We start from the raw sequence: 15,554 nt of genomic DNA on the forward strand, positions 1-15,554 counted from the left end.
AAACAAACGAAAAGGAACAGTACACTCACACAGGTGTGTGTTGTCCACATTTTTGTTTTTGAGTCACGAGTTTTCTAGACGTTGATGCTTCTTTATTGCTAGGAAAATGCTATCTGATTGTGTGCCAAGATACAAGACGCTATGCTACTGAAGTTCTTATCCCGAAAGTGTTTTTTTATCCTCGTGCAAAAATAATAGGAGAAAGTTGAAAGTACACGCGACTTGGTAAACGCTCTCTTTACAACAAACGAACAACCAAGCAGTTCTGAAACACCTAGAGCTGAAAACTGGTTAACTGGTTAGTTTTCCTTAGAGCCTCTAAGTAAGCAACGCCTGAGATTAACAACAATTTAGCCCTCTCGTTCCCTAAAATCATCGTTCACAGTTATCTCAAGCTTTATCTGGAATTGAGGACACGCTTCTGCGCCCTCCAGAAATCGCGAAAGAGTCAGCGATAATGCAAATCGGCATCGTTCGAACTTTTTGACACCGTGTATGCAGTTTAGGATGTAGCATTTCTGAGCAGTCAGCATTGTCACGTTCGCTCGCTCTACAATAGGCGACAAATTGGCGATGTCGACAAGATAATCATGGAATTCAGTATCCGGATTTCGGGCGTAGCTTATTGAGAGGCAAAATCCTGCTAGTATATACAGCGCAGGTGTAATGTCCTTCCTTTACTTAACAAATGCGGATTTGAAAAAAAAAAAAAAAGAACAGGCCCTTTTTAAAATCCAATCAAGCGACATTGGCCGTCGCCATTATTTGGGGGCTCGAAGAACGCTCAAGCACCTTCGTACTCATCGCAAGCTCAGTTCTCATCGTTCCCGACGAACTGCGGACTCGAATAATTGGCGGAATATCGACTAAATGGGCCTTTTAGCGATCAACCCCAGTGAGTTTCGAAGCAGTTAAAAATCAGTCACACGCGTCACAGGGTCCAGCTTATCTGCGTTTTGCTGTTATCTTTCGAAGTCGCGACAGAGCTTTTCTGTCAGCAGAACTTTGATTGTCTAACGCCACGCGCAACAAGATTGCGCGGATGTTGGTCAGCTCTTCCCTCAAGCAAGACCGCTCCCGTCAGAATGTCAGCCGAAGTTGAAACGTTCTACCCACACGTTGTCCTTGCTTTAACTCTCCTTCGTTAACTGCCGCCATAAACGACGGCTTATATATCTGCCTCGTATCGCCGTCTGTTTTATCGCGACTTATTTCAGTGAACACCGGGCAAAGAAGCCAGTGGACGTCGCCTCCGGTGTGAGCACAGAACCATTCAGGTAAGCGCTTTTGCCTACAAGAAAGTAGAAAGAACATTGTAATTCAACGTCTGAATTCCAAATGTTTAGAAAGGCCGAAACAGTATGAATTGAACAAAAAATCTAAGAGCCAAGTGTGTAAAAAAAGAAAAAAAAAAAACGCTGCTCGATAGTACAGTGTCCTTCGAGCATAACGCCGTCACTCGATGTCCTAGCTCTTTCGATACTTTACCGTGTGCTATAGCTAATGACATGTTGATCACTACCACAAGGAAAATGCGTCCGGTGACTGCGTTATCTTTGAGTAACGGCAAATAAATCGACGTTGAAGCTCTCTATTGTCACCGGCAGAGTAAGAAACGGTACAGTGTGTTTTTGGAACACCAGGCCTCGAGCGCGCGCTCGCTGCTTTCAGCCGTGCTTCGGCTGCGTGCGCATGGTCGATGTGCACGAGACGCCGAGCCGTTATCGAAGGCGGGGAGCTGGCGCAGAAGGCGGGACAACCGAAGCTCCTTCGTGCCCATTCTTACCTGGTCAGTGACCACAGTGACAGCGCTAAGTCAAGGCAGAGCGCCGACCGCGGAGCAGAAGTTGGCCCCGCCAGCAATTGTGCATTACGAGATTCGTTCACGATCACCAAGATGCGGCCACACGATTAAGACATCATACAAAAGAGAGGCCGCAGACACTGTCTCAGGTGTTCTTCCTTCTTGCTGGATGGTTCTGTCAGATCGTTCATAAAAAGCAAACAGTCCTTAGACATGTTGCATGTCTGTATGAAGGAAACATGCTTGGAACAAGCTTGAGGCCTATCTCTGGGTAATCATGGCATCATGTCTTTTGTATGATATGGATGACCAGTGTGACTCTGGTTTAACTGTTTTGACTGAATGGCGGTGTACGGGGCAGTTAAGTTTATACATAGTTGGCTGTGAACAGTGATTGGTAGTGGCGCTGCACTAGCAAACACGGTATTCCTGCTACAAAGCGTGACCTTCCGTAGTGTGACTTCCGTACGGCAAACTTGGAGTACGCGGGAATAGCATAGGGAACCCGTGAGAGTGTCGGGTACACAGTTGGTGTCATTACTTGAGTAATTATTTTAGTGATTTTTTTTAAATATTTTCTAGTGCCAACCATAAGTGGACGTACCATAAGTTAAGCGCTGCACAAAACTAGAAAACGATTAGACCCCCTTGAATCAGCGCAATGAAAACAAGATACGAACCATTATTCGTTAGCTCAAACTGAAGCGGCATAGCAGACCCATCTGAATTAAACGAGTAAAATGTCCGATTTTACGATTGGCGTCTGAGATAGCAGACTGTTTGATGGCAAAAAGGGCTAACTGTTTGAGTACATTGCGCGACATTGTTAATAGGAAAACGGTTTCAGTGTGTATCTGCATTTGACTTTGAAAGGGTTTCGACGTGCACCGCATTTCATGGCTTAGGTTACAGCCCCAAAATGAGCAATTATGTTGAACGCAATATCGTTGCACGCAGATTTCTATATTTAACAACATGAATATCTTTGTACATACACTAACGCACACTCCCAGACACACTCGGTGTATCTGACACGCCCGGAATCGTCCTGTTTTCTGTTCCAGTCCTTGGGGCGCTTATTCTTGTATGTGCGCTCACACGCACGCACGAACACACCAGACTGGAACTTCAGTCTGAAATATAATGGGCATTTAAGCAGTATAAAAACACGATCATCATAGAAATAATGTAAAACTGTTAAGTTTTTTAGGCGCAAAAAAATTTTTGCAAATTTTGTGTCGGAGTCAAGTTGAAGAATAAAACCTGAGTCCTTCAATGTGCTATTGGTCCCGACATTGCTTTGTAGCACTATACGGAGCGCAAGTTCGTCTGCTGCTTGCACAGGAGTTGCCATGATGACAGAACGCCAAGCGCTTATTGGCTGATTGAAAAAAAAAATAGTGTGTAGACCTTGATTCATTTAGAGCAGAGGTCTACCCACTATCCTTTCAATCAAAGCCAATCAGAGCTCGGCGTTGTTTTGACGTCACCGCAACTCCTGCGCAAGGAGCAGACGACTTGCTCTCCGTATTTGGGGAAGCTTGGTACGCGACCACGCTCGGCGCTGGCGTCCACAAGGGGGCGAAGAGCCACCAACCTGACTTCTTGTACTTAACGAGTTACAAATAAGTAATTACTTAGAATCAATTACAATGTATTAAAGCTTTTAACGCTTCATTTACTTTTTTTTTGTGCAGTAACGTACGCTGTAATTTAATTACTCTTTTTGAGTTATGAATTTCATGTTTACGAAAGACGTAAAATTATTGAGTGAAATTGTTTTGCGTACAAGAAATCGCTTTATCTGCCCCTGCGTCACTCGTCTATGTTGCACCAACGTTGGAAACTTTTATTGTCCCTAAACGAATAAAAAAAAAAAGATACCAAGATAGGAGGAGGATTGGAATGTCAACGCGCTCAGCTGCGTTTTGACTGTCGGCATTTCGAGAGTGTCTCGTTTCCTGTGTACGGGTTGTTATGATCTGGGTTTGTTCTGGACATGACATCATTTAGTAAAGTAAGAGGTAAGGTAAAAAGTAATAAATCACTTTCTGGTAATATTTAATTACTTCTGTCATGCAGTCATTGAGTACTGCAATCAGTTTTTCATTTAAATAATTATTGTAATGGTAATGGGCTAATTTTTTTTAGAAACGCGTACGAAAGAGCCACCAGCCTTTCCAGCACCGCTGAGAATCTGGAAACTAGAAAGCTGTATCGGAATTTTGGACCAACTCTGAAAAAGCCAGCAATAGATCCCGGTGAAGCATGATCGCACTGACAGCGTTTCTTGCTAATGTACGGAATGATCAACTCTGTACACTAAGTTAAGTGATCAAACGTTATTTTCGGCAGCACTGTCAAATATCATATCATTCTTCATACCTTCTGCTTGCCTCAAATTAAATTCTCAATGCCGCTATCGCCATCATAATTCAGCGCCGCGAGTAGGTCCGTCAATTCGAGGCGCTGTGAACCCGTTTACGCAATCGCCTGGAATTTTCTCGCTTGCAAAATTGCCGTTGCCTGCAAAAAAAAAAAAAAAAAAAATTATTTGGACGTTGTGTTGTTAGCAATAAATAAAATGTATCGGTGTCATACATCCAGTGATTAACTACGGGCGTAACAAAAAACAAAATGTCGGTGTACGATGATTTGTTTTCCGGAAACTACTTGTAACCGCGGATAAAAAAAAAAAAAACTCAAATTAAATTGGCAAAAAAAAAAGATTTTTTTTTTTTGGGGGGGGGGGGGAGGGTTTCACCCCAAGTTGGCAATTCTTACTTTTTTTTGTGGCGGGAAAAGGGAGGGGGGGAGTGGAATGGCGCACCCAGCGGCAGCTTTTCACCCTGTGTCGAAGTGTCTTGAGCATTTTATGTATTAAGGTGTTCTGCTAAGACAAAGGTATCCTCGTCTAAAAGAACAAACTACAAATAAAAGATGCCTCAGGAACGAGACGCTCGGGTTACCAGCAAGCCAGGATCGGATGTTTAAGGACGGGGGTTCTCTGTTCGGCTGCTCTCACGAGCGTGAATACATTGGAGCGCTTGTGCTTTTCCACGACGGTTCCAGATAAAAGTTTCGCTGTTTTTACGTCGCATGACCGAAACAGCGCGAAATAGTTGACCGTGTCTCAATCAGCACGTATTGCCATTTGATGTCCCTTCATTTTTGTTTCAGGAGATTGAAATGGGGCTTCTACAATTAGTACTCTTCTGCGGCTTTATCGCTGGTAAGTCATACCTTTTATGTTTCCTAACATTTTTCAACAAACGCCGTCATTTTTCTTTACTATTTTTAACCCCACTTCGTAGTTCTTTTCTCATACTTTAAAAGCCTTTTCAGAAACTAGTTGGTATTTTGTTTCGCTAGATATATTCACTCATAATATCCGTAGTAAGAGCTGAGAATTTTCAATTATTCGCTTTTAACAACAACAACAACCACCATATTTAATAATGTATTCTCAGAAGTGCCTCCAAAGTTATAAATATCTGTAGGCAGGATTGATTGGGAACTTCTGCCCTCACTTTTTGAAACCTGGCGCAGGAATGCCACGTCTTCGTACAAAATCAATGATTAAAATATTATAATCAATGCACCTTCAATGAATATTAGCTCAAGCTTAGAAATTTGAAATCTAATGCACCGATCTAAGGTATGTGGCCCACTCATTGTCTCAGCCTTCCTTTACTCGAATGTTCACTGAGTTTGAGAGGTTTGCATGACGATGAACAAAAAGCGTTGGTTTTGTTTTAGATAAAATATATTCCAAGTAATAAAAATAACTCCTATATTTCTATAATTTAGACAGAAGGAGTTTCATATTTTAATCTGGTGGTAAATATGTGTTTGCAAAACGGTGATGACATAGACCCGTCCACCAAGCACTATGAACATGTCAAGCTGCCCAGAGCACCTTGTCACCTCAGAATATGTCTAAGGACGTATCCCCGAAGAAAGTGGGACATGGCACCATTAAGCACGATCTCGAAACACCTTTACAAATACCGTCACAAGATATCTTCACAAAAACCGTAAAAAATCGACATAAAATATATCACAGGCCTGCTAAAATTAGCACACTTTTTTTTCCGTTAAACTTAGCGGGAAGCGTTATCTCGGTAATTTAGTGGGAAAAAGCCCGCAACCTTCTGTGAAAGTTAACACCTCTCCTGAGCTCGCAAACGCTATACATTCTTAACGCAGTTAAAAAAAAAGAAGAAAAACATTGCATATTTTTTGAGTTTTGACTTTTTTCGTAGAATTAGGATAGATGAATATTTTTGCTGCATCCCATCTACATGTATTGTATCTAGCGGAAACGAAACTAATGCTATATTTTATGCTATTGCAGCGCTGAAAATTCCGGTTATAAAATCAACCAAAAATAAAACGCGCCAGCAAAAAAAAAAAAAAAAAAAAAAAATTCGGTGAATAGTATACGATGCTTTTGACCTGAATTACCTTGAAGGTTGAAAACGATGATTTGCGGTCATCTACATTCCTTTTAACTATGAACATAAAGAAAATATTGCCTCGGTTACCGCACTTGACTCTCGTGCGGTAGCCCGGGGTTGGATTCCTGGGAGCGCCGCGTCTTTTATTTATTCTTTCAATTTATATTTCTGGTAATTTCGAGAACCGTGTTGTTTATTCTAGGTTAGAATGTTCTGCGCGCCGAATCTTCTAGGAAATAGTTCCAGAAGTCCACGCGTGTACAAAAGGGGCCCCGCGTGGCGAGCCGGAGTCAGTCTCGAACCAGCGTTCGATTCTGCTGTTACGCCGACTTCGGCGCCCGCGATGCTCTGTTGTTATATTATGTTTCCTTTTTGTTTTGGACACAAGTTCGCCCCCATTAAACGTTTTGGTTTTCTCAGTTATTCCTTGTTTGCCACCTCGTCACTCGTAACAATATGCCTACGGATAGAGCCGCACAATATTATTCGCAAGCAACGAAAAAGCAAAGCAATGTGGCTTGTTTTGCAGTAACTATCACTCTCTGTCAACGTTCCTAAATTATTATCTACCCAACATTTTGATGCTTCGTTCCGGGACAGTGGATAACATTAATCTGTCCCGGTCAAACACAAGTTAGAAATTCGTTAGAAGCTCCTCCCGCACCCCTCATTAGCGCCAGCCAATGTACCTCCGGGGGCGCAACTAGTCTCCTGCTGAGGCGTACGTCTCGCTGACGTCACCTAACTCTTCATGCCTACTTCCTTTTGTTCGTACACCAAGTGAGTCGATGGCGTGTGTTGTATATTCGGCCTACCCTTTTAATCTTCGCACGTCTGAAGGTGTCGAAGTATTGCGGTACTATAAGCTCTTGTGTTGATTTCCAGGAGTCCTCGCGGGCAGCAAGTACGACTCCAACGTCTACATTGACTCCATCGTGTCCACCGTGCTTCCCGCCAATGCCAGGAGCCTCGGCCTGGACAGCGTCGACGTCCCCAGCTACGCATTCATTGTGAATAGCACGTCTTTGACCAACCGGGACCTGCACGTCGAGTTCCACGGAGGCAAGCTCGTCGGCCTGGTCAGCCCTGGGCTCGTCCGCTGGGGAGACTGCTCTGCTCCCGGATGGCAGGGCTTCAACGTCACGCTGGGATGCTACCTGTCGCTTGACAACCTCCACCTGAGCTATGTGGGATCTGCCAAGGGCGACAGTGTTCTCAACACAAACAAGACCCTTTCTTTGAACGTGGTTCCCGTCAAGTCTTCCGCTTTTATCGAGGTCACTTCCGGGTCAGGTAGGCATTCACTATTCATATTTTTAATGATTGACGTTTTTGCAGACTTGGCAATGCAAATAGGAGTATAAAAACTAATAAGCAAATATGAAAGAGAAAAAGCGATGAAGAAACAAAAATATGATTAGGTGAGGAACGGAACTCCTTCAAAATAGGTGCATATGGGGTACCTTCTCAAAGTTACATCAAATTCCTCCTAAAAAAAAAACAAAAAAAAAACAATTTACCCATGCGATCTATGTCCCATTATACCCTCCAAAAACCCGTCTAAATGAAAATGTGAAAATTAAGTGGATTCATCAGCATACTTCACAATTTTAAGTGGTTCAAGACAGCCTCCCTTACCTTACACACATTGTATTATATATAAAACAATATAGCTAATGCTGTCAGTCACATTTGTTTAAAAAAATATTGCTGACGAGAAGGCTATAAAAATGTTGGAAAAACAAAATGCCCTTATGTGTGATTTCAAAGGTGAATATGATAGACAACCAGGGCCAAACTTCAAATTGATTTGCGCGCCCTTCTTTAAGGAAAATGAATATATTGCACTTTTTGTGTTTTCATATGCTATTATCTGACTGCGTTCTATGGGCGAATATGGTTTTTAAAAAGCGATGTTCAGTAATTTTATTGACGGGACCAACATGTACGTTGTGATACAAATAACTTGTATCAGTGACAAATACATTGGGACGAAGAAAAGGAATAGGAAAAGGAGAATTCGACGTGCCACGCTTAACCCTGTGAGCTGAAAAATAGAGGGGGTAGAAATCTTAAAATTAGAAAGCACGCAACTGCATGATAATGGGTAATATTTTACCAATACCGCGTCTTTTATGGGCGCGTGTAACAAGACAGTGTTTTTTTTACCCCATTAAAACTTCATAGGCACCTGAAGACGCTTAAACTTTATAAGATCCAAAATATTACAAATTTTACACCTAGGAGTTTTACGTTAATAGTTTGTTGAATTTAATGTTGTTAATTTTGACATCTTGCATATTCACTTTGCCAACACTGGTAACTTTTCAATGTATATCGCACTTTATTCTTGCGCCAAAGAGGGGGAAAGGTGGCAAAGTTGTAACTATGTGATGGAAGTGGGCGAGGAGTTGTTTTCGTAAAAGTTAGTTAACTATGTTTTGACATGAAATTTGTTTTGTCCGTTCGCGTGCTCATTCATGCTCCTGTCGTGAGAATATGAGCGTGAAAATGCTCTCGGACGTGTAAAAATATTCTACGGAAAAGCGGTACAAAAAAAAAGATGTTTTGTTTCAGGGTGAGGTTCACTCCGAACATTGTATCTGCATCGGTTTTGCAGAAACCCGCGTATGATCAAAAGCGCATTTGGTTTTTGTAATGTGGTTTTTGTAAACTGTAAACACTTATATCACGATTCGATAGTCATAGTAAGCCGTGTCTCAGGATTTAGCGTGTGCAATCATTGTGCTGTTTATGCTAGAGAGTTTTAGTAGATTTGTTTGGATAACTCCAATAAATCTACCTGGTTTTTTTAGGATGGTTATCGGCAAGGCATCCACGGGGAATCGGGTATTATTATCGGAGTCATCAGAACGGCTTTCCAAACAAAAAGATTAAGGAAGGTCCATTAGTGGATTCTTAGATATTGTTTTAGCATTACCCTTGGAAGCGCCATACACGTTTCCCTTTGGGAAACGCTTCTAAAGCTGGGTAGTGCTGTAACTCCCAACGCACACGGCGGCAGGCTGGCAGACGCACACGCGTAAGGGTTTTTGCCTATCTGCCTTGCCTGGCACGCCGCCGTGTGCGCACCAATTTAAGTGCAAATAAATCACTCACTCACTCACTCACTCGCTAACGCTGACCCCTTCACTTTTTTCTATTGGCTTTCTCTTTTGACTTTCCTTTTTGCTTCCTCTATTTCTTGTTGCCTCTTTTTGGCCTCGTTACGAGGTCAGTGTTAGCGTTTCACAAAAAAGGTCACGTGTGGTGTTTCCCAAGGGTCATGCTTGCAGGTTCCCTAATACACCAGTGGATCTCCTTGCACTCGTTTTCACCCCTTTTCTGTACTCTGCCTGTCAGAGTACGTCGATGCACTTGGACACAGTCATCCATATCACTCGTAGAAAAAAACACATTCCTACCACTCGTGGAAGAAACCGCATCCATATCACTCGTCGAGTGAACCGTATCTATCGTTTTAACTACACACACGTCACAGCCCAAGCGCCGCTAGTACGCAAACCCAGAGCGAAGAACAACCGGCGACGGCTTGGCGGTAACTGAAAACGCCTGGATTCCACCGTGCCACGGCGCAGCAGCTCCTAGATAGCAAAGCCGTGGTGCTGAATGGGATGGCGTGTTCAGAGAAGGCCAACGCTGTGCGCAGATTGGACACGACCATTGCGTCAACGTTCGGCTCAAACTCGACTCGAAGCCGAGCGCTGACGCAGCACTGGCTTCAATCTGTGTCCAGCGTTGGCCTCATTTAGCACTACGGCTATGTTATCTAGGAGGTGTCGCGCAGCGTTTTTTCCACTGCTGATCCGCGCCAACTGTGCGCGCGACTTTGTCGAAAGCGAAAGTGCTGTTCTGACTAAAACCCGGCGGTGTCTGTCAGTTTGTCAGCACCGGGGATAGGGGAAGAGGTTCACGCGTGCTCACGTCAGCGCTTCGGACTAATGAAAGGGTCACTCGCGTTACCCTCGTCCCCTCCTTCGCCCTTTCTCCCCGGTACTCACAGACCAAAGACACGGCCGAGTTGTCGTCAAAACACGGGTACAAATGCTAACGCATGAAAAAAGAATTAATTGACTGTACTGTAGGCCCCCTTAGGGTCCAGGCAGGTGTGGACATAGCAGATGAAAGGGCATAATAAAATAAAAAAGTGGCACATCTTCAACACAAAAAAAGTCAGAAATAACAAATAAAAGAAAATTGTAACTGTACGTTCATGAAGCTTTGACAAAAATTATTTTGACGATGGGCTGTAAACGGTATTCTTCGGCAGGAAATTCCATCGGCGATTGTTCTTGGAAAAAAATGAGTGAACAATATTTGGTGCAGAACACACTGATGTTCGTTGTCTATGAATTTTTTATACCATTCGTCTTGAGATTCACGACACAACTGACTGTGAATACGACGGCGCAAAATTTGTGTAAGCACTTCATGTTATTTATAATTTACGACGCAATCTTGACGTCAACGTGACTGCAGCGCGATCCTTCGAAATTCAGTGATTTCTTTGTCTCAGAGTAATGGTTTAATATTCAAGTTGTTTCACCACTACCTTTAACCATGTACCAACCTGCAAAACGTAAACCGATAATTGCATCGTAGCTTAGACTGGACGCAAATACGCATGCTTTCGTAGTGCCGCTCCGTGTGCGCGCGGAGCGGTTTTTATCTGCTTGCTAGGACGACGTCCTAGAGGTAAACGTCAAAGACCATGTCTAGGGCGACCGCTAGGACGACCTCTGGGGTGATCTCTAGGAAAACATCTGGGACGACGCCCGCACACGCGCAGCGCCTCTGTATGCGGATGTCGCGAGTAGGCGGATCTCCTGAGTATGCGGAAGCATATTTGAGTCCAGATACCGTATTGTGAAAACCGAATAAAGCAGCTAAAGCATGCTATTGCATTAAACTGTTATCACTGCTGATGTGTATGTGGAGGAGCTGTCTAATCGGCAGTATCTGTTACAGAAAAATCGTACTGCTAGTCTTTGTACTTTTTATATTTCCTCAGTGTTCTTAATTGTGTGCGGATTCCAAAGCACACATGCGTACTCCGAATGAGGTCTTATCAATGTTTCAAAGACACTGCAGCTTAACATTGGGTGGTGCTAAAGGTAGCTTTCGCCTTAGTGACCATAAAGTAATTGATGCAGTGGAGCACACATTGACAATGTGTGCGTCCCAGCTAGGTTTTTAGTTGTTACACCGATATATTTTGCTTGCTATGACTCCCGAATTGTGGTACTACGAATGAAGTAAGAAAATATTTTTACAGACTTTTGGTTCGTCACGCGGAGTGGTGGCCATTTATGGCAGTGCCTATTTTATTAATTGCACCACTCAAGTATGTTTTGAAGAGTGCCATTTAGTTTAACAATTGAAAACGAGCGTGTTGGTGAATAGGCACAAATATATAAAAGAATAAAACACCGAGGATGGGGGCGGAGAGTAAACTTCTTTCACTAAGCTAGACGTATAAAATGACACAAATTATAAAACCGCCCCAAAAGGTTTTAACGTTCTCAAAGAGGGAAAGGAAAAAATCACTGAAGGGAAGGAAATTTTACTATAATTTAAAAAAAAAAGTTTAAAAGCACTAGCGTTACAACAGATTAATGTTACCCCCTCGTGACGCAAGTGCTCTTTAAACTTTCAACATTATAGTAAATTTCTTTTTGTTTTTCATCAATTCTTTGCTTTTCCCCTTCGAAAACGTTAAAAACATTTTGTTTCTTTTTTTTTGGGGGGGGGGCAGTTTTATAGTTTGTGTTATTCTAGGTTGTTGCTAAATGAAAGAAGCTTTGTTCCGTCCCTGTCCTCAATGTTTGATCCTTTAATATATTCGTATTTATTTTAATTTGACCATCATCATAGTATATTTCTTTATAAAGAACGCAATCCTCAGCGAAAAGCCGAATACTAATCCCATCGACTGGAGAGCCCACAATATAATTTATAGAGATCAAAAATAAAATGGGGGCCAGAACCTGAGTAGTGACGGGTAATTTCTACAAAATTAAAACGATCTGTAAGACAGTCTTTATTAAATCAAACAAGGTTACTTTTTATTCCAATTGTGTAAAGTTTGTGTATTAATTTATTATGTGGTACTTTGTCGGAGACTTTTCGAAGTCTAAAAATTGCAGAAGACCGCTTTCATTTATTTAGTTTTAATGCGAAGTAATGAATGTACAGTTACCAGTTGAGTCACCGTTGAGAGACAAGGACTGAAACGACGACATGCTCTTTTCGACAAATGATTTGTTCCTAGATCCTCTGGCATGTGCTCCCCAATGATAAGGGTTAACATCTCACGACAGACTGAAGCTAGCTTTATTGGCCGATAATTCCACACACTGTGTGCACCACCACTTCTCAAAACCTACATAACAGATGCACAACACCAGTCAAAGGGATATTCTCACTTTTGTAATTACAAGTAAAAATACCATACAAGTGATGCGACACCCACTCAGCATAACTCTAATTAATGCCGCTGGCATATCGAGGTGAACTAAGAAATTAAAAGAATGCTGTCCTGACTCACGCAAAAAAATGATTCCTCAATCAGCATGGCTCATGTCCTCCGCTGACTGGTTTTGGACTATAAACATTAAAAACAAATTCAAGTACCTATTAAACTTTCGCAATATAATTGGGTTCAGTAACAGGGCTGCCGCCAACACTAACACGCTAAATTCCTTTTTTGTTTCCAGCTAAAAACTTCCGAATTGACTCGGCATCTTTTTAAAAATATGGCCAAGAGTGCCAGAAAAAATGTTTTCATTAGAACACATAATTGCTTGTTTAACTGAACTTGCATCCTAGCAATGTCAGAGCGCTCGTTTGGGACGATTCCGCCTTCTTTTTTGTGCAGCTTACGCTTTAAGTGTATTAGAGAATGTTAGGGAAGCATTTGCTCACATCCAATGCTTTACAATGAGCCCCTTGGTACGAACTGCGCACGGGCAGAGTTTTCTGCTGTAGCACATGGCCAATTGTACAGTGCAGGGTGCTCAAAAACGCTTAACTAAAACTCTATTATTACTGTCGTTATTCATGAATTGTTTGTGCGTGTTTTCGTCATTTTGTCGGAAATAAACTAACTTATGCAGAGATAAAAAATATTTTAAAATAGGGTCCACAAGGTATCAACGTCACTTTCTTGGCTAAATTAAGCGCGATGGGTTTTTAAGTAGTCTATGATGCTAGCATCATCGGTGGAGTTGCAATTTTTAAGCAGATATTTTATTAATTTACACCTGTTCGGCCTTTTCAACAAAATCTGATAGGGGATACAACATGCGGTCCGAGATACCGCTTATCACGTCAACAGCGTAATCTGATATCTGTCACCCAACGAAAAGCAAATTGATCAGAGACTCCATTGTGGAGCCAACCAGGTAGGTGATAACACAATTTGTGTTGTCACCCGGACTGTTCAAAAGATTGTTCAATGCTAGAAGTGGTTATTCGCCTTTCAAGTGACGTGTATTAATCGTTGTTTTTTTCCCATTTTTAGACCAATATGACTATCCGTATCATACAGGTTGTACAAAAAGAGTCGACTGCAGTTCAAATTATTCTTAACTGGGGAGTATAATTAGATACCTTGATTACTGCATAAAAATTCAACGACTTGTGCGATAGTAACATACCTGTATCAATTTGTTCTTGAACTTTATAGACACGACATTGGAATCGCTCTTCTGAGCTATTAAGAGCATTTCTAAATTAACATTGTCGTAGAATAAAGCACTATCACATATATTAAAGAGAAACAAATAAATGTGCTGGGTTTAATTTAGGGTGGCATTACTATGAGTCTAATGACACTGGTAAAAACACTTAACTGATAGAGTTGGTTGATTTAAATATCCGGAAAGTTATAACGCTGCCTATTCAATTTATTTCAGGGGGAATTCCTTCGCTCAGGACGTGGCTCATTCGCCCCCTCAACTTCAGTGTCGGCGTCACAAAGCCACTGACATTGAACGACCAGCGAAAATCCGCCTTCCAGAGCGAAATTGCCAAGCACTCGCAGGCTGCACTGCTCAACGTGCTACTGGTCCGTTTCAAAGAGGCCGTGGAGAGATCCGTTCGATCGGTGAAAATGCCGAAACCTTAGAACTTGGTGCAAGGACGATAATCTATCCTTCTCAATTGAATTCAAAATAAAAAAAATCTGCTTCGTCATTTGAATGTTTATTAAAACATTATTTTAATTGAAAACAGAAGGTATTTTGTGTTGCGATTTATGTATAGATATATATTATTAAGGACATGAAACAAAAGTACAAAGTGCTAGCTAAAGAATTAGAGGGTCTTTTTATCGCAAACATTAAGTAAGCATTGTTCAACGCCCATTTTCCACCTGAACATAGCCCTAGCGGTGCAAACCAGAGGCAAATATTTCAAAACTAACAATTATCTTCAAAAAAAAGAAAACCTTAAGGTGATTTGTTCAATTTTTGATGGGAAAACGGCCGTCGAAGGAGCTCTTGAATGCATGGAGATGAATGGTGCCACGTACCAAAAAACGGTCGAGAACGGGTCCCCTTTCCCGTTAAAATCTCCAGAACATCACTTGTAAATTTTGATTGATATGATGGCTATCTTTTACACTTTGCGATCCTGTCCGGACCGCTAGCGCCATATTTGGGCGTAGAATAAGCGTTTTCGCTGGAACAAATTTTTTTTTTTTTTTTTACGGTGAAAGGAATATTTTTTTTTAAGAGGGGTTGGGGGGGGGGGGGGGGGGGGGCGGGGAAGGAGATTGACGCGCTGTATACACTAATGCAGATATTGCATGACCCGTGGTTTTCATGCATAGTTACTGAAAGCTAACGAAGGGCAGGGCGTGGCAGGTCCCGGACATGTCATTACCGCTGCGCAGCCAATAAGATTGCTGCGTTACCCCATAAGGCCCGCTTCAGACGGGGCAAATTTTTCAGCGATTTTGAGGTTGCTGGCGGGTTGTTCCCTAGCTTTCCCTAGATCGACTCGAACAAGCGAGCAACTCGGAGCAATTTGAAGACGTTTGAAGCGGCTGCAACCAATCAGCGACGCGATATTTTCACGTGACACTCCTCTGGTGGTGATGATGACAGCAAAAGACTTGGTTCTGGTTTCAAATGGATCGTTTTTGAAAATAAACCTTTTCAGAAAGATGAGTTAGTATTCTCAAAAACATTCAAAGATATAAAAATACGTTTTTAGCGCTTAGCTGTGCGTCTAAATAGTCAAAGAAAAATCAAATTGAATGATGA

The 15,554-nt window shown here is 42.1% G+C and overlaps 1 protein-coding gene across 1 annotated transcript; it reads left to right on the forward strand.

Moving 5' to 3' along the window:
• The first annotated feature begins 1,223 nt into the window (after positions 1-1,223).
• On the forward strand, positions 1,224-14,481 carry LOC120842076. The gene is made up of 4 exons (XM_040213104.2): positions 1,224-1,277; positions 4,985-5,036; positions 7,150-7,557; positions 14,202-14,481. Exons 2-4 carry the CDS (start codon positions 4,994-4,996, stop codon positions 14,411-14,413), a joined length of 663 nt encoding a protein of 220 aa, XP_040069038.1. The 5' UTR covers positions 1,224-1,277; positions 4,985-4,993; the 3' UTR covers positions 14,414-14,481.
• Positions 14,482-15,554: the final 1,073 nt, after the last annotated feature.

This window comes from Ixodes scapularis, unplaced genomic scaffold (genome assembly GCF_016920785.2).
Source record: "Ixodes scapularis isolate PalLabHiFi unplaced genomic scaffold, ASM1692078v2 PGA_scaffold25__3_contigs__length_428684, whole genome shotgun sequence".
In the NCBI taxonomy this organism is placed as follows: Eukaryota; Metazoa; Arthropoda; class Arachnida; order Ixodida; family Ixodidae; genus Ixodes; species Ixodes scapularis.